At 42.3% G+C, this 19415-nt stretch overlaps 1 protein-coding gene across 1 annotated transcript in view; it reads left to right on the top strand.

The window, feature by feature from the left end:
* FRAS1 (Fraser extracellular matrix complex subunit 1) overlaps window positions 1–19415 on the top strand; it is a 159682-nt gene that overhangs the window by 115453 nt on the left and 24814 nt on the right. Inside the window, exons 31-47 of the mRNA XM_034063309.1 lie at window positions 2084–2262; window positions 4786–4902; window positions 7406–7520; window positions 7922–8059; window positions 8752–8784; window positions 9529–9660; window positions 10115–10240; window positions 10907–11154; window positions 12571–12716; window positions 12982–13144; window positions 13895–14030; window positions 15089–15285; window positions 15675–15828; window positions 16501–16764; window positions 16879–17067; window positions 17468–17587; window positions 17933–18112. Coding sequence (XP_033919200.1) covers window positions 2084–2262; window positions 4786–4902; window positions 7406–7520; window positions 7922–8059; window positions 8752–8784; window positions 9529–9660; window positions 10115–10240; window positions 10907–11154; window positions 12571–12716; window positions 12982–13144; window positions 13895–14030; window positions 15089–15285; window positions 15675–15828; window positions 16501–16764; window positions 16879–17067; window positions 17468–17587; window positions 17933–18112 — 2637 coding nt within the window. The remainder of the gene's footprint in view (window positions 1–2083; window positions 2263–4785; window positions 4903–7405; window positions 7521–7921; window positions 8060–8751; window positions 8785–9528; window positions 9661–10114; window positions 10241–10906; window positions 11155–12570; window positions 12717–12981; window positions 13145–13894; window positions 14031–15088; window positions 15286–15674; window positions 15829–16500; window positions 16765–16878; window positions 17068–17467; window positions 17588–17932; window positions 18113–19415) is intronic.

Genomic DNA, 19415 nt, shown 5'->3' with positions numbered 1-19415 from the left:
CAGTGTTGGTTTTTTTTGCCTTTTGCTGTAAGGATAGTCTGGTTTCTGTAACAGCTGCCAGTACTTGATGGAAACATAGATCATGTTATTTTTGCAGTTCAGAAGAGAAGTAGCTAATTTGTATTTCCCCTTTAGTTTTCTGCAGATGAAGGACTGTCTTCTCATTTTTAATAAGCATTTATATGAAAACAAGAATTTTTCCCTGAGGAGCTTGTCTCCTGCTGCCTAACCGTAACTGAAATTTATAAACCTGTATTTGTATCACCATAATTAGCTCTACTGCAATTAATTGCAATAACACAAATGGGTTTGTAGCTGCAGGTGAGGAATAAGCAATAAAAATCAATGATCTTCAAAATTTTATCTAAAATGCCATTTCACAGAAAGGGAGGGAAAAAATAAGACAGAGCAATGTAGAAAATGGTTCCTGAATAAATGAGAGCGTATCTGCCTGTCTTAGGATTTGACTAATCGAAAAGATATTCTTGCCTGTAGAAAATATATAATTTGATTTTTAGATAGGAAGGAAAACCACTTTAGAATTAGCTACTGCATTCCTGTATGTGTAGCTATAGGGTGTGTGGACAAAAAAGGCTTCTTGCTCTTTACTGCAACAGTCTAAAACCAAACAAAAGGGGTATAATTAGGGAAGGTAGATCTCTGTCCAGATCCCCTCCTCCTGACATGCACAGGTTTCATGTTCATGGGTATGACCTATGAACAGGTGCTTTTCTACTTTAAAAAAATGAATGTTTCAAATGAAATGTTAATCATAAACTATATAAGTAAACATGACAGAGTTGTTCCTTCTAATAATGTTAAATATTAATTTATAAGAAGACACATAGACCTTCATCTTGCTTATAAAAAGCTATTATGTTCTGACTGTTTCTTTTTATACTTTGGGAGGGATAAACAACTTGCAGGCCCTAACTCCTTCTGGTATGTAATTAGCATCTTTCAAAATCACACTAAAGATTACAGTGGTGAACTCCCATGAGCAAAAGCACAAGTTTAGGAATGTAATTAGGGCACTGATAAGGGAATATTAGCATAGACTTTGGTGATAAAGTGGAAGTATATTTCAGCTTCCTGAATAATTTTTTTATTGCTCGAACTGTTTGAGGGTGGGTTTGGAAATTAAATGGGAGAGCTTAAGATGAATATTTTGCACAACAGAATGATTAATGCTGTAAGGAGAGTTGAAGTGATTTATAATATATGTGGCTTCTAAATTAGTAGCCATAAGGGATATGTTTGAAGACTGGTGGAAAAGCACAATATACAGCTAATAAGTAATTTAAAGAGCAGATAAATTTTATATAGTCAAGAATAGTACAGATAGGGAAAAGAGGGTATAATTTTTTTGCAGATTGTATGTTAACTCCAAGACAAGTAAATTACATTGTAAAATAGAAAAATATGCCATTTGTTTCAATACTGTAGCTCTTTGTCAGGTTTTAATTTCCATTATGTGTGTTAGGAAAAATGTTCACATCAATGAAATTGATGAGCAAATGTTGATACCCTTCTGTTGGTTGGTAGCACATGGCTCTTTGAGTAATTTTATAAATTGAACATTAGTAGTGACATCAAAATCCAATCCTTGCAGGCATCTGTGAGGAAAGCTGATAATGAGTGGACATGCCTTCTTCCTGCTGTGCTGTTCTCTGTCATATCTGCAGTAAAGCCACTGATATTTCAGCTTTGCTGGGAATCTAATGCAAAAATAAGATGGATGTTAGAAATATAAAAGCTACATACTTTTTGGAGTAAGAGCTACAAACCAGGTCCTTTATCTGTTCAAGAGCTCTAAGATTTCTGTTCAGAAAAGTTGGCTGAGTATACTTTTTGGTATAACAAGTCCCCAAAAGAGCTAGCGAAGAGCTGACCTTGAAAAAATTAGCATGCTGTATTCTGATACTGAAGCTGTACCCTTGAGGGGAAGATGGATAATCTGCTGCAATGCTATTTAACCTTGATTGTGCCTCACTCATGTCAACTCATTAGTTGATGAAAAAGCATGTCTTCTCCATGTTTTCTCACAAGTTGTGCCCTGGCTGTTCATCTTTGCTTTTCTCAGGTGAAGTGGTGCTTCTGGTTCCAATGCCAGCAGATGGTCCAGCAAACACATGGCAGCTTTTGCCTGATGGAAGAGCAGCCTCCCCTACAACTACTTTTACCCAGGAGGACATCAACGAAGGCATTGTGTGGTACAGGCACTCTGGATCTGAAATAGAAAGTGACTCCTTTCAATTCCAGGTACTTCTCATCATATTCTTGGGGGGAGTCACACAGCAGTTCTGCTGACATTTTCCTCTGAGATTACTGTCTGCTGTTCCTTGTACATTGTGACCCAAAGCTTTAATAGATACACATACATGTACACATATGTGCACACACAAACAGGTGTGTAAATACATATTTGTGTTCACATACAGACTTATGTGTGTATGGGTGCATGCTACCTGCCTGTAGATGAATATACATGTACTTACAAGTCAGGATGGATGCAGCCCATCATTGTATTCATGGGAGACTCTTACTCATGCATAAGAGAGCTTTTGCTGCATGTAGACTCCAGGCTTTAATCTGTGGGAATGAAGCCAGCCAGCTACCCATACTGTTGAGCCATGTGCAAAGGCATTAACCTTCTGCATGTCAAATCACAGGCCATATTGCAAATCTGAAGAAATTTGTCTGTCAAGTAGCATCTAACATTTAAGCTGTTAATAGCTGGCCTGTTTTTCTGTGCAATACCAACTCAGGGAGGAAAGGGGTTTTCTAAAAAAGAAAGGATGTTGTCCTAGTGCCTTCTAGCTTATCTGAACAGGAAAGCTCTCTGAGATCAAGAGTCCCCAGAGTTAACAGGCAAGCAGATCTGCACTTATAACTTCCAAAAGATGAAACCAATAGGCTTGTAACATCCCATCAATATGACAGGATGGCAGCATGTTGGCTGTCCTAGATAATCCTCCAGCTGAGTGCTGGATCTTCATAAGGAGACCCTTACAGAGGTCCTCTAGTATCCCTGTGATCCAGACATCTGTGAAAGGGCTTCCCTGTGCAAGGTGTGTTACTGTATCTCATGTCCTGGCTGTTTTGATGCACCATTTGCAGTTCAGGAGGTTCAACCCTTGACCTTGCATGGCAAATACATCGCCCTATCATAAACCCTGTTATATTTACTCCAAGAGCAAAGTGTTCTGAGTGCCTGTGGATTGTTTTGCAACTCCCAAAACCAAGCAACCCTCCTACTTTCTGCAGTCTCTAGCCTAATAATTCAATTTTTGCTGGAGTATTTCTTCTTTCAAACAGACAAAAAGGTGCAAATACTCCCCAGCAGATGTAACACTACAATAAATCCCATCTCCCTACAGGTTATAAAATTCCTTAGACAGGTCCTTGCTGTTTGCTTGGAAAGTTTAACAGCCTCCCATAATGCTAAGCCTGTGGAACACTTGCACATGGTATTTGTTACATCTGGTTTACAAGTCAGAAGCTATTACTGTAGCACCAGAACAGCAATTAAGGTAATTTCTAAAGTAATTAACATAAGTGATAATGAGGAATTTGTGAGCGTCAATGTTGAACAAGCTGATCTTTAGCTTAATTGCTACATTCCTTGTATAGAGTATGCATTTTGCATGAGCTAGATGTTTGGGTTTACTATCTTGGAGCAACAGCAATAACTGTATGGAGAGCCCTACTGAGAAAGAAAGTTCCATCCGGAGATGGGAACACATCTGTCCAAGTCTTGAACTGTCCGTGGGGCATCTCGGAAAGTGTTGACACCTTGTTTTCATCAGTATTTTGGCAATTACCATGCAGATGGCATCAACTCAAAACAGGGACAGCAAATGGCTAAAATAATTTCATTCACTTCAGCAGAGCATGCATTTTTATGCATTTTTAATGAATTTTCTTGAAATTAAGTTTGGGCTAATGTCCATTCTTGCTTACAAAGTACTCTATTGGTTTGAAGCATGGACTTCCATCTCTACTGAAAGATAAAGCCGCGACTGTGTCAAACAAAGAAAGAGGGTGTAAAGGGTGCTTTACAAAGGGTGCTTGCCTTATCTCAGGATTGCTGTGAATATTTGCAGGCTTATCTCTAGGGGATGGTTTGTAAAATTTCCTTTAAATTTTTATAAATTTGATATTATTTGCTTTATCTGCCATTACTGCAGGTTTACCATTTTGATTTAGATTCTGTTGACTTAAACTTGGTGTTTTGGTGGGTTATGGAAAATTGTTATATGTCTCTGAAACACAAGCACAGTTTGTCTGGGAAGATACTGGGATCACAGGGAGTCGCTGCCAGCGCAGTGCTTTTTATTAAAAGACTAGTTATTTTCACCTTGTCAGCACAACCAATGGTCATTTTAAGGTGGTGAAAAGGTTTAAAAACCCATTTCTTTCTATTTCTGTGATGAAAAGTTCCATTAAGGTGTATAGACAGTTGAAGTAAAATTCAGTAAAACTATGGCAGTGACTGAGGGAAGCAGGAATGAACAGCAGGTAGGGAACTGACAAACAAATACCTTTCTAAATGTTAATAAAGAAGTCAACCATTTCTAGGTTGTGCAAGCAGTAGTGGTTAGTATTTAAAGGCCTTAATTCCCATTCACTGCCATTCATGTATGCTTTGGGTTGGTATCTGCTGGAAAGGTGTGTCATTGCCTTCCCAGATCAGGGGAAGAGCAGAGGGAGTGTATGAAACTGGTCTAGAAATGCAGTGGTGTCCTCTGCCAGGTATCCATTCATATAATCTTTTCTTCCCAGGTATCTAGCTCTGCCAGTCCACAGTCCAGCTTGCAAAGCCATGTCTTCAATGTTGCTGTTCTCCCACAGACACCCAGAGCTCCTCAGCTTTCCCTTGGCTCCTCTTTGCACATGGCTGTAAGTATGAACCAACACCACTGGCTGATGGTTTCTGTGTTCCCACTCTTCTTGCAGCACTGCACAGTGACCAGAGCCCACATAAAGCAGTTACCACTGAGTGTTCATTCTACTTGCTATCATCCTTGCTGTTGTGCTTGATTCAAAGATAGAAATAGATCTATGAAACAGGTTATGTGCACCAGATAGGTGGCTGAAGTAGAAATGGAAAAAAAGACAGGTTAGAAGAGTAAAGACAGGGGAGAAAATACCCATGAACAGTTGAAAATCTCAATATTGTGAGTGCAGAATGTATAGACTGGAAAGGAGATGGATGTTAAGGTGTTTAACATCTTTTTATGGAATTCTTATCCTTTCCTGAGAAGCATTAGGAATGGCAGGAGCGAAAAACTGTGGGTTAGAGAGACTTGTAGTGAATAGATTTTGCCAATAATACCACGGTAAACTGTCAGAACTGGAGACTATCCACATTAGGAGGTTTTCATGCATCATTCTGACATCAGAAACGTAGATTATAATGTATGTGAAAAACATTCAAACAAGCACTGCATCCATGGAACCGAACCTTTTATTCGATCATCAACTTTGGGAGTGACCATTTTGATAAGAGTGGTCTCCTAATATCATTATTTTCCTGAGTGTGTTAATTGGAAAGATGATCTGGAAGTTTAAAGTTGGGTTTGTGAACTCTCAGACTTTGGTGCATGCCTTTTCTGTGTTCCCATCACACATGTGGGTGAATTCCAGCATTCTTCTCTTCTTCTCCTGCTTGTCTGCTGTTTTTTGATTCTGCAGGGAGGTATCCCACATGAATGGGCTAGAGGTGAGCTTCAGGGCTCAGCACCCAGGTCACCCATTGGGACACACAGAGAGCCAGGACCCCAGAGGCAGAGTTTGATTTAGACATCATCCTTGCCTCGTAGCTTTTTTCGGTTGAGAAAGCGGAGATGAGGATTTACAAGAAACATGGAAAGAGCTGAGGCCAGTCCTTCAGGCAGAAGCTGCATGCAGGGAGAGGGAGAGCTGGGTCTACGAACTTGAAGACAGCATGCAGTCATATTTGGTGTTACTCATTCCTGATGATTTATTTAGAGAATGTGAGGTGTCAGCCATATACAGAAATTCTCTGCCTTTGGTCACTCTCTGACGGACAGAAGCACCCTGAAGCAGTTCAGGAGGGTAGATGTGGCAGACCTCCCAGAGGCAATGTGTCTCAGGGAGGAGCCACATAAGGAAGGGTGAAGGACTCGTAAACCAGTACAGCCTGCCAGGCATGGGACCAGGAAAAGCCAAAGGGAGAGGTGGGAGAGGGATCAGTGAAAAGTTCATGACACAACAACCTAGTCAGGGTTTAAAATAGTGGTGACCTTTCCCAGGCAATAATAAAACATGCTCAGGCTGCTACTTGGAGCAATAGCTAGCAATGTTTCTTTCTGTTCTTGACTTTCTGTTGTTGTTATTATTGATAAAATTGATGGGAGAGATATCTGGCTGAGCCATGCACTGCTGGATTTTATAGCTAATTACACACCACAAAATCCAATAGTGCCATAAAATACGTTTTACTGAGGGGCCCCTTAAAACCTGCAAGTCCTTCCTTTGGGAGAGACAAATAGGCCTTGGAGGCAGCTATGAAGCAGCCATAACCTTAAATCTTTCCATTACAAAATTGCACTTCCTTGCCTCAGCGTGATTGAGTTCTGTTCACTTCAAACTCCTTCAAAATTAGACTGTCTTCTTAGCTGAAGAGAAGGCACAAAATGTTAAATGTTTCCAAGTGAAAACCTGTAACGCGTTGCTGAACCTGATCATTTCACTTTCCAAAGCAGATGAATTAATTGTGTTTTCAGTTTAGTTTGTTCTCTCCATGTTCATGATTATGAAATGAGCTGGGTGCTTTTCATACCCAGCTGAACTGTTTAATTCAGTGACTTCTCATAGCTGTTAATTCCACAGGATTAAGATTCATGAACACATGCAAGTTAACTGCTTTTATGCACTTAAGTCTGTTCATTCAACAGTGTAATTCCTCTAACACACTGCCAGCCTTTAGCTAATGATATGATTGTAATGGAATGATTAGAACATTTTTAGAGGGATTTAAAACAAAGGGAAAGCTTTGGTTCCTCTATATTCCAATGGAAATGGCTGAGTTGTTTCCAGGATTTCTTTTAAAAGCAAATCCAGTCTAACCATATCAGACTACACTAGAAAACTACACAGACAGTTTATTAGATCTTCAACCAGGGAGGTTTTGATGAAATTAGATTTTCCTGTATCTCTTCTTAGTTGCTGTAGGTCAAAAAAGAAGAGAGACTTGGTTAAGGTTCAGCCCATCCATCCCTTGTCAGTTTTAGGTCTATGACCTAGGCCTTTACATTCAAAGACACTTTTATATTTATTATATTTAACAACAGCAAAGCAAATCCTATTTCAGTGCATTTTGGGGTGAATTTTCCCATTTCTCTGGCCTTGATGCTCGTGGTTTAATGTATTTATTGAGGTGCTGGAGGACCGTGTGACAGTGATTGAGCCCCATCACCTCTCCTTTGTAGACCCGGAGATACCCAGTGAGAAAATCCTGTTCAACGTGACCGTCCCTCTCCTTCCTGGCCAAGGCAAGTGTAGCTATTGAGAACATGGCAGCTTGATGCTGAATTAATTGCTGTGCTTTCTGACCACATCATTTTTCCCTTAGAGTATCATTCTTTGGCTTGTTTAGGAGCTAGCCACACTTCTCAGGCAGTTTTCTTACTATTGTCTGGAATATATTGAATGTTATGCCCCCTGGCTTTCTGCTTTCCAGCTCTCTAGTGAGAGGTATTTGAAGGAATGACAAAGTGAGGAATCTGTTAATTTCTTATGTCCCAAGAAGTTACAGCCATCTTGCTCATTCAGGAACCACCAAAGATGTAAAAAGAAGCACCTGGGGAGAGAAAAAGAAGCTGTGGCCTTTGGTATCTTGTTTTAAAAATAAAATTAATTCCTGCTGTTAATACTGAGCTGTCTCTCTCTGTAGGTATTGTGGAGCACAGAGACAGGCCTCTCTCTCCAGTCAGGTATTTCACCCAAGCAGATATAAACCATGGCAAGATTGCTTACCGTCCACCAACTGCAGCTCCACACTTGAGAGAGATCATTGCATTCTCCTTTGCAGGTAAGGAACTGGATGTTCTTTGTAGTACCTTGCCAGACTGGTAGAGTTAGCTGGACTTCTGGTCTTCCTCCAGTCCTGGAATGACTTAATGGTTATATCTGTACTCATGAGAGCATGAGGCTTGAATGATAGAAAGGAAGCAGAAATCTGTGATTTGATAAGCAATGTTTAGTGAATTACGGGGATGTGGCAGCATTCACTGCAGCATTTAGAATTGCTGATGCTGATACTAGATGCTGTGCTGGGCAAACTGCTGATCTGCTGTGGGATTAGGAACTGTAGCCCTTCCCATGCTTGAGATCTTTGACGCACTGGCAGTTTAGTCCTTGAGATTGAGACTAGAATTGATGAGTATGAGCTGACTCAGTTTAACCAGGATTTTAGAAGATTTCTATCATCAGAGAAATCACGTTTGGAGCAGGAGGTAGAAGGGCAAAAACAGGACAAACTTCAAGCATCTTTGCACAGGATTGTGCAATGAAATGACAGTACATGGTAGATGCTGTTCTGTGTATCACCATGCCCTTCACTAATGTCAAGAGGCATTTCACAGTTTGGAGGATGGGGTAGCATGTTATCTCTCATTACCTGAAGCAAAGGCACTTGCTCCCTCCAAAAGTTGTTCCAGTCCACATCAGTATGTGCTTTCCTGCCTGACCACAGTTACTCTGTGCTGGTGTTTGTCCCCTCAGGTCTCCCAGAGTCAGTGAACTTCCGATTCACAGGTATGTAAACCATTTGCTCTTTCCGGGACAAAGCAGATTTTATCCTTGTACCCTTCATGCTGCCTGCTATTCCTTGGCTTTTCTTCTGCTGCAGGCAGACCTATGGGTGCTCAATAGGAATTTCTGGAAATGAACATCCCTGGGGAATGTGAATTCATCTGTGTCCCAGCAGTGTTTCATAGAAGCTAAGCTGCAGCTCAGTAGAGACATCTTTTTCCAGTAGTTGCCTGGAATCTGTCCTAAAAGTCTTGATTTCTCCCAGTGCAAACAAGAGCATCAGAGTTTTACACTATTTTGGGTTTTTTTAATACAGCATTGGAAACATTTCCACAATTAAATTACTACTGATAATTTGCTTGACTGTTTAACACATCATTCCCTTTCCATGTGTTTTTCTATACAGGTATGCAAAATGTTCTACTGGCAAGGAGAAATCCATGTTCTGATTTGTGAGTGCACCTGATGCACTCATAAGTCAGATATATGGAAGACAGTATGTGCAGACACAGACTTGTAGAAGTCAAGATGTAGAAGACATTTGTCCTGCTAGGAATCAAGTTAGGGGCAAAGATAAATACTCTTGTCAGGCGTGAACTTTGTGTTTATGTCCTTAGATAGAGACGTAGTGAAGGTGGGAGAGAAGTCAAGATGTGGGGTGGTGGTTTTGTACAGAAGGGTGAATTTTCCAGGTGAGCCCCTGAAAACACATCCCTACATTCAAGATTGGGTTTTGTCTGTGTCTAGTGTCCGATGGAGAGCACACAACCCCGGAGATGGTGTTTGTCATTCATTTGCTCTCTACGGAACAGCAGCCTCCAGTGTTCCAGATCACAGCTCCATTCCTGGAGGTCAGCCAGGGAGGCAGAGCCACCATTGGTGAGTAGGGCACAAGGGATGGGGTGCAGAGCTCAGCCTGAGACACAATGTTTATTGCTAGGAGGCCACATGGATGGAGCAGAGGAGAGTTTCGGTCTCAATCACCTCTGTCCATTGTGGCTAAGGACATGCTTGTACGGGTGTAGCAGCAACCACTGAGAAAACTGTGCACCTCTGTCTCATAAGCTGAGGGCTTGCATAGCTGTCATTCACGAGCCATGCTAGCAGTAAGTTCTCCAATACATCCTCTGATCTGAGCATCATCAGGGGACTAATTATTTCCATGAAACCAGAAAGGTCTTGGGTTAGAGCAGCTCCAGAATTATTCTGATTTTCACATACTGACTGAATTACAGTTTTTCATTCTGTTCACAAGAGCACATCACAAAACCTAAGGGATATTCCCAGTGTAGTGCCTGAGGATGCTGAAGCTGCACTCTCTTTTCTGACACAGGGATACAGCTAGCTGTGAGTGACACAGATACAGCTCCCGAGGGTCTTTTCTTTGAGCTGGTGAAACCTCCCCATCATGGCACGGTGCTAAAGTACAGTGCAGGCATACAGGAGCACATGGGAGCAGGTGAGTTGAGCAGAAGTCTTCATCAGCACCAGAGAGGGGTCAGCATGTGCCTGTCCACATAACTGCTTTAGTTGACCAGGACAAGACAGATGCTCCTGGCAGATGGAGCTGCATCCATAAGTGTGTGAATCCTCTGGCTGTAACCAGCTGCTAATCAAAAGGCTGTTTTGTTTAACATGGTAAGTCATATCTAAAGTAATTAATTGAAGTAACTTAGTGAACATTTCTACTGAAATCCATGTAAGTCTATTGTCATCCAGCATTTGAAAGCTCCTGTGGAGTTTTACTGTTGATTCTGGTGCCAGCTATATCCAGTGCATGATCAGATGAACAAATGTTAGATGTAGGAGAGTAGTGCAAACAGAAGATGTGGAGAGGGAAACCTTATCTAGCTATGACAGGCATGAGCTTACAAAGCAGCTGGGAAGAGAGGAGGAACTGTGCACTCCCTAGAATTTTGAAGGGAATCTGTGAAACTTTGAAGGTTACAGCTTTTCCTCTGCCCTGCATGTACATGAGCCTTCATAACTCATATCCTTGTAAGGACAGTATTAGTTGCCGGTTTAGTACATTATTAAGTTCTTTGCTAAATTGGAGCCCCTAGGTCATTTGAAATGGGTGTTCTGAAGAGAACTTTTCTGACTTGTTCATTTTCCTTTTGGGAAGGTGACACCTTCACCTATGAGGATGTCACTCGAAATGCTCTGCAGTACGTGCATGATGGTTCATCAGCAACAGAGGACAGCATGGAGATCTCTGTCACGGACGGTGTCGCCACAGTGACCACAGTGCTGAGGGTGGAAGTGTCCCTGCTGGATACCAGTGGTCCACAGCTGGCTCCAGGCTGCTTGTTGGCAGTCACCGTGGCTAGTAAAAGCTCCGTGACTCTCTCTCGATTGCACCTTGCTTATATTGTAAGCTTTCATTTATTTCTAAACCTAGTGAATGCTGCCAGCTCTTATCCTTATCCCTTTCTTTCTGCCCCCCCAAGGAGCCTTCATCACACACACCTCTCTGCCATCAGTGTGGATTCTTGGTAGAGAGCTCGAGTTTTGACTGTATCCTGACTACTGCTGCCAAAAAGGAGATAATAGACTCTTTCATCCAACAGGGTTTTAAGGCTATCCATGTTTGACTGGGACAGAGGTGAACTGCCATGCTAAACATGAGAACTGAGTTAATCCCAGATTTTTGTATCAGTCAGACTTGCTGATAAAGCTCATGGATTTGCTAAGCGATAATCCCTTGAAAATTTCATCTCCCACATATACCTTCTGAAATTGCCTGGTTCTTTTTCTGGATGTATTTGAAGATGGGAGGTTTCAGCAACCCAAGATGCTGCACTCCTTGGTACCTTGGAGTTGTTTCCAGTAGTTGCATGTTGTACAGGAGTTAATCTTACTGGTGAAATCAGAAGAAAGGTGTTTTACTCCTTGCAGATGACTTAGCAGCAAATGCACAAGCAGTGGATTTCAGATATGCAGATATGCTCCCCTTAGGAAGGAGAGATTGCAGTGAAGGCTGGAGAGACCTACAGTAGTGGCTGTCAGAGATGATTAGGGAACTGCAGGGGGTAAGGTAGGGTAAGATTAATGTTTTTTCTAAGGGATCAGTCCTGTTCTCCTCTTAAGGTGGAGGGCTGACAAGGGAGCTGTTCAGGCTTAATCTGAGTAAGAAAACAACTAGGGAAAAGATGTCAGTCCTGACCCATATGCTGAACATATGATGACTTCTGCTTTTGGGTCTTATCTTTCAAGCAACCAACAAGAACTTACAGAAGAAAGATGACATCTGAGTTGGGATATCATAGAGATGGTTGCCTGATGTAGTTAAGATGAGTCAAAATCAGCTTTTAGTTCAATGTAAATCTGGCTTTTGCAGCACTGCTCCACATTAAGCTTCACTAGAACTGAACTTAGCTCTGTGTTTCTGTATGAGGCAATGGTGAGCAAGTTACTCCCTGTGCCAGCTATCACCTAAAATTGGCTCACTGTATCTGGATAACATTACATAATTGGTCCAGTCCACCAGGATTGCAAAGTAATTTGAAAAGAAAATCATCAGGTTAATGTCTGTGAGATTGTGTTGATTTGCTCCAAAGACAGAAAGACATTTCTCTGAGCTGAGAGAAAATGAAAATACATTTTGCGGTAGATTCTGAAAATGTCAACCCAGTTGACATTTCTCACCTTCATTTAATATTCACCAGCTGTGGGTCTGACCCAGCTAGCTTGATATATTCCCCTGTAAAACATTTTATTCCTCTATTTTTAGTGGAGGGAAACAGAAGTTCATCTTGTCTCATTTTGATTTTGTTTCTTTACATTTAGGACAATTCTCCTGACTCAGAGATCAGAATCCAGTTAATATCTCTGCCAGCATATGGTACTCTCTTACGGATGTCGGGCTCTCATGATAAGGAGCTTTCCAAGGTTTATAATTTCACCATGGAAGACATCAACAACCATAGGATCAGGTATCAAAGAGCATTTCTCCTTCAAGCCATGTGTTTAAAAGCTTGGTGGACTTTCCATAGGGATTTCTTGGCTGTATTATGTTAGTGTATCAAATAACTTTTTTGTTTTTTCTTGGCTCTTGCATCCTGTCAGATTATTAATGAAAGCATTTCCTATGTGCAGAATTAGGTTATGTATGCATTCACCTCTAAATGCAGGGATGAGATGTATTTGCCTGACAGTCAGTGAGACTCCCTGACCCAGATTGTGCTCTGACTTTCACAGCTACTCCACTATGTTTGAGACCAGCAACCAGCCAGTTACAGACATCTTCCACTTTGTTGTTTTTGATGCTGATAACAACCGGCTTGATAGACAGATGTTCACCATCACGATCACATCTGCCCCGACGATGCCCTCACTCATTGCTTTTGCTGACCATATCACAGTAAGTGGCTACCCAGGATACTAGAAACAGTGATAAGAATGTCTTAGATGTGAGGAATTGACCAGTGTACCTGGCCTGAGGGGAAATGACTGAAGAAACATGGTGTTGCCCATTCAATCCTGAGTGCAAAGGGCTAACAAATTCCTTGGAGACCAGAGGAGGTGGACAATATGCTGCATCCCTGAACCTCAGCTGTGTACATCTGTTCTAGTCAGGAGCTGGGCTCTCCCTAGTGTGTCTTGTTGATATCAGTGCAACAAGTCTGATCTAGCCCTGTTTAATATTTCGTCCCTTATTTTACCAGTTTGTGTGTAAAAGATGAGCAGAAGACAAGTCTTGAAAACATCTGGTGCTTTGGACTGGTACACAGCATTTCACACTCCTTATCAAAGCCTTTTGAAGTCATCTCCCTCTTTTTCAGCTTTGCATTCCCCTTCCCTTGCCTTCAAAAGGCTCTCCTCAACAAGAAATGCAGATCTCACCTTTCAGGAGGTCAACATGACTCTGCCAGTTCTCTTCTTGCCCTGATAAAGCACTCAGAGGGGGGCAGGCTTTCTTTGTTCTTAACATCCCACCTCACCTCCCAGGTGGTTTGATGCTTAACAGACCTAGGGGATGACAGAACTTCAGAGACTGGGCAAGGCTATTCCATAGAGGCAGACTCTTTCTGCTCATGGGTTGCTGTGTGTTGTGTGCAACACAACACAATGTGTTGTGTGGGAGTAGTTTTTATATTCTTTTGCCTTCCAGGTGGATGAGGGGGGCAGAGTCCCACTGCTGGCTCATCAACACTTAGCTGCTGATTATGGTACTGCTGCCAAGGAAGACCTGAGGGTCAAAGTTACCACTCTGCCTATGTATGGCTACATTGAAAACACTAAGACAGGTAAACTGCTTGGGCATCTCTTCTTCCTTCTGGCTGATGAAAGGGAACATAGGCATTGCCATGCTGAAGCATACTGAAGCAGGTGCTAATCTGTCTCACTGCAGCTTCTCATTGCAGAGCTGGTTGTCACCTCACAGCTCATAAGGTCAGCATTACAAGATAAACTGTCTCTGGGGAGCATTTCCTCCTAATTCTCATTTGTTGAAGACTGGTCTATGCTATGAGACTGGGAAATTAAGAGCCTTTTCAAGGCTCTTTTCAAATGAAAATACATTTGTTTATGTATTTGGCTGTCCTTGTTACACAGAACAAACTTTGCTGAATTCCTCTAAATGTCCCAGCAAGCTTTAAGGCTGTGAGAGCTGTGGCAGAGCATGGCTGGTAACATTCTTTTATCTCATTGTATTACCAAGAAAAGGTAGGATTTATACTATGTTGTCCAAAGATGTTCATTCAGAAGACTTGTCTGCTTAATCCTGTATGTGGTCCTAAGAGGAATGGAATGTATCATTTTACTTAAATCGTAACGTGTCCTTGTAAAATATCACTATATGGCCAGCACAGTGGCTTCTTATAACAGTGATTGCCTTTCTTCTGGAGAACACGGGTTGCTAACCATTAGACATCATCCCTCCTGATAGTGTCCTGTGAATGAACTCCAGTTTGTGCTGTTGTGGTTATGGTGAGCCTCTCTCCTTGAACATGCAAAAGCTGGGTGATTTTCTTGGGTATGAGACTTAGTTTTGCAAGGTGAAGCTCGAAGTAGAGGTTGTGGTGAGGCCAATGACACATTGCCTATAGTCTCATCTGTGATAAAAGCCTGAGTAATTCAGGGATGTGGGCTTGCTTGTACTATTCATAAAACTTCAGCTTCCCTAATGACTACTCTAATGCAGTAGATGCCGTTTTCTACAAAGGTTACAAGATGTGTGAAAGCATGTTATAGGAATGAACATCCTTCTACACCCTTCATAATGTGCCATTCTTCTCCTAATCCTGCTTCATTTAATTTATCAGTGAATTGAACATTCTTTCTCTACTGGTGTTCTGATTTGCAGGTGAGAATTTTGGCCCACAGAGTGAGTTTGCTGTGACTACAGACGCATCCTTTTCCCTTCAAGATGTTCTGGAGAACAGCATTTACTACTTCCAGAGTGTCCATGAAAGCATTGAGCCAACAAGTGATGTTTTCAGCTTTTATGTGAGTGATGGCTTCAGCCAGTCTGAGGTGCAGAGTGTGAACATCACAATTCAGGTACACCTTTGCTCTCTGGCTGCCAGAGCCCTCTCCTTTCACATAGACACATGGCTTTTAAACTACATGCTCACCCCTTTGTAATACATGGGGAGGGGATTAAAAGGAATTTCCATCCTCCTCTCAGTTTCCTTAGCCTAGTACAGGCACTTAATTTGCCTGTGATGAGAGACAGTAGTTGTGCATTGCAGCCTCTTCCTCATGGCTTATTTCTCTGATGTCTTCTCCCTCTTAGAAGCAGCCATGATGCTGGATAGATTTGGAGAGACTGGTGTAGCTCAGTAATGGAAATCCGCACCAGTACTGTAGTTTGGGAGCTTGTACTTAATTCTGGTGGGCAGCAGTCTTTTCCCTTGACTAATTCCCTTTTTTGACTGGGACCCATGCAGAGGCAGAATGATGAACCCCCAAAGATGGTCCTGGAGCCTGTCAGAGTGCACAAGGGCTCAGCTGTGGTGATTACCAACACCTCCCTCAACCTGCAGGACTTGGACACCCAGAACAGTGAGCTTGTCATCATGGTTAGCAGAAGTCCTGAACATGGTAAGTTCTGACAAGCTGGCAGTATGAGAGGGAGAATGTCTTTGTGCATCAGTGTCTGTACGTTTATGTGTGGTAAAATCCTAGAATGGTTTGGGTTGGAAGGGACCTTAAAGCTCATAGTTCCAACCCGTGCTGTGGGCAGGGACACCTTCCACTAGACCAGGTTGCTCCAAGACCTTCCGACCTGGCCTTGATATGAGAAAGAGCCTGGTGTATTTGTATAAAGCACATTTAGTCTGTGTTTGGACCAGCAACCCCAGAAAGATTATGCTTCAGAACAGGCCTGTTCTTTGAGACTTGTCCCTTGCTCTTTGTAGAAGAGAAAGGGGGACTGTATTTCCCTAGAAAGTTCCCTTTTCTGTTACTCCATTTCCTTCTGTGGGGTTCAGTTCCAAAGAGCTGGGCAACCAGCATCTATCTGCAGTGACAAAGCAAGTCGGGGTGCCAGGTGAAGGCTGGTGTCATGTTAAATTAGCAAGGGCTGTACCCTCTTTTTCAGATCTCATGTGTGTAGCCAGATTGTTACAGGTTTTAGCAGTAAGCAGGTAACTTCCTTCAGTTTTGCTGGTAAGGCTGTGTCCACCTCTGCACAACCCATTGAGAGCTGGCACTGAAAGAGTCCCCAGCAGGCTTTCTACTCCCCATAACCTTCATCCATCTATTGTTTGTCAGGTAACCTTCGCAGGAGGCAGACTGCTGCAGAGCCGCCGGAGCATGGACACGTGCTGTCCATGGGCTCGTCCTTCACCTACCAGGACATTTTGGATGAGCTGATTGTTTATACTGAGAGTGGGGCAGCTGCACAAACAGATGAGTTTGGCTTCTCCATCACGGATGGGCTCTACACACAGATGGGGAGGCTGGAGTTCTCCATGGAGCTGCCGAAGAAGCAGCCACTCACGTTAGCTGTGAACAGGAACCTTCAGCTCCCAGCTGGTACGGGGAGAGGGAGGAGAATGGTGTTGCTTGGTATTGCTGTATGGTCCAGTCTAAACCAGTTTCTTAGCTGGAATAGCTGAAACTGGTTTTGGACTTTTTTCTGTGGTCCAGGCTCTGCAGCACGACTCACAGATCAGCACTTGAAAGCAGCAGCTATTTATTTAGATGACACTATGATTAGATTTGTCATGAAGCGGGATCCCAGCATGGGCCATCTGCAGCTGACCAAAAATGATAATCCAGCCCAGATCTCTGTGAAAGGACCTGTCAAAAGTTTCACCCAAGCTGATATAAATAAAGGTGAGAGTACTTGGTTCTAGGTGATCAGCAAGTGATACGTGTCTGATTTAGATAGTCCTGAGAAGAGCAGAGAGTTGGACTCGATGATCCTCATTGGTCCCTTTCAACTTGAAATATTCTGTGATTCTCTGATCTTTATGTGGGGGGGAGGATTACTTGAAGCAGGGATGGGAGAGGTAAGGTGCTTGTGTTACAGAAACATGTATCATTAAATAAGTGTTAAGAAGTGGCTCTGAGCAGGAAAAAAAAAAAGAATAAAGAGCAGAAGCAATGAAACCCAAATCCAGGATCTCTGTTAAGCCCCAAGTCCCTCAGCTTATGGTGCCAGCATAGTTCCAACCTAAGAATTAAATGATGCAGCCTGTAATAAACACCTCTTTTCTCCTGTCCCTTTCTCCAGGGCAAGTGGTGTACAGTCACAAGAAAGGGGATCCTGGTGGAAATTTTGCCTTCACCTTTGATGTAATTGATGCAGACGGCAACAATCTGACAGACCAGGTCTTTTATATTAATGTATTAGGTAAAGATCATGCTGAAGTCATGTTTTCTTTGCTGCAGAGCTCAGGCTTTCAAAGATTCCCATCCCACATGTACTGCAAGTTAAGATATAATTCTTGAGGTTCTTTGGCTTCTAATAGGCTCACTGCAAAAGGCAGAAAAATTCCCTTTAATATCTGCATACTGTCTAGATTGTCTTTAATGCATTAGTGTTACTGTTCCATTGATTAATGCCAAGGCCCAGAGGACCTGTTTTGGAATTAACCAGTCTGGGAGGTGTTCATGTGTATGTAGTTTTTGCTTGAGCATTTTGAATTAACACCAGGAAAAAGAGTCTCCTAACTCAATTTTGTATTTAACCTTTCAGAGGACAGATTTCCTCCCTCTATCATCGCTAACAAGGGGCTGGTCTTGGATGAGAACTCGGCTAAGATGATCACCACCCTCCAGCTCTCTGCCACTGACCAGGACAGTGAGCCAAGACAGCTCCAGTACAAGCTCACCAAGCAGCCTCAGCTGGGGCACCTGGAGCACGTGGCCTCCCCAGGTTAGCAAGGCAGTATTTTGCTCGCTACATACTCTGAGCAGCAAAGCACTGGAGTTAGAGTCCTAAAGATTCACTGCAGGAAAAATGTGCCTGGAGGCAGCAGCACAGAATTATCTTTCCTGGCAGAAATCAAACAGTCATTAGCTCAGAGAGTTGAAGAGTAGGGTGAGTGGAGGCAAGGCATCCTGATGATCACATGTGAAGGTTTCTTCAGCCCCTGGGTCAGTTTATGCCCAATGCTAACCTTACCTGGGGGACTCCACAGATGAGTTCAGCTTGCTGCAGTGTGGATCTCCTCTTTCAGGACCTGTTGCTGCATCTGCATGACAAGCAAACCTTCTGCCTTTTCTGTGACCAAATATAGTACAATGCCCAAAACAATTAATCCCTTAATGTCCATGATAATAGAGCTCATCTTGGAGGACAGACAACTTGGTTTCAGTTCCCTCTTAGCCAGTATGTCCCTTGATCCCCAAACACCAGCCTCTTTTCCCAGCTATGCTTTGGAGAGAGGAAGGGAACTAACCTCTGAGTTAAAAAGGAAGCTACATTGTGGTGCAATGGATAAGTGGGTGATGAGTTCTGGTAGTTCAGGGAGGGGGGGTTGATCAATCCTGAGAAACTGAGAAAATAATTACTTACAAATGTGATCTGAATTTTAGAGTTGCCTTCTATGCCCACTGATAGTATGAGTGTCCTACCCCTCTCAGATGAATTAGTATGCATCTCTGTCATATAATATGCTCTTCTGGTTTAGACTGTAGTAATCTAACATTGTATTTCTTCTTAGAATTGAGTTTCTCATTAATGGAAGATTAAAGTGGAAATACCTGCTGTGTATTTTCAAGATTTAGACAGTCGTTGTACAACTCAGTTTTAGTATGTGGTTTGCCTCATCTTCTCACAGTGCAAGATGTCCTCTGGCAAACACGTTGAAAGGGTAGGAATAAGGAATGAGAATTATAATAAGTAATCCGCTGCTGAGAGAAAATTAAAAACTTGCAATATTTTTGCTAAATAGCCAACCAAACAGTGAATCTTGTACTTCAGAGACCCTAAGGAGCTGGATTAAGGATTTTATTTCTCCTGTTATTTAAAATGTGATGATTCTGATTTCTGTGCTTTTTCATGTCAGTGATGGACTAAGAAAAATACAGTTACACACTGTGATATGATTGTTCTCATGATTTAAATGACCTAAACCTAAGGAGAGAGTACTGGAGTGTTCAGAAGAGAACACAGATGTTTAAAGCTAATGAGCTCTGAGGAAACCTTGGCTAATCATCCGGTTTTGGCTTATTTA

Source organism: Melopsittacus undulatus, chromosome 5 (genome assembly GCF_012275295.1).
Source record: "Melopsittacus undulatus isolate bMelUnd1 chromosome 5, bMelUnd1.mat.Z, whole genome shotgun sequence".
NCBI classification, from domain to species: Eukaryota; Metazoa; Chordata; class Aves; order Psittaciformes; family Psittaculidae; genus Melopsittacus; species Melopsittacus undulatus.
This window is presented reverse-complemented; position numbering and strand designations above follow the sequence as displayed.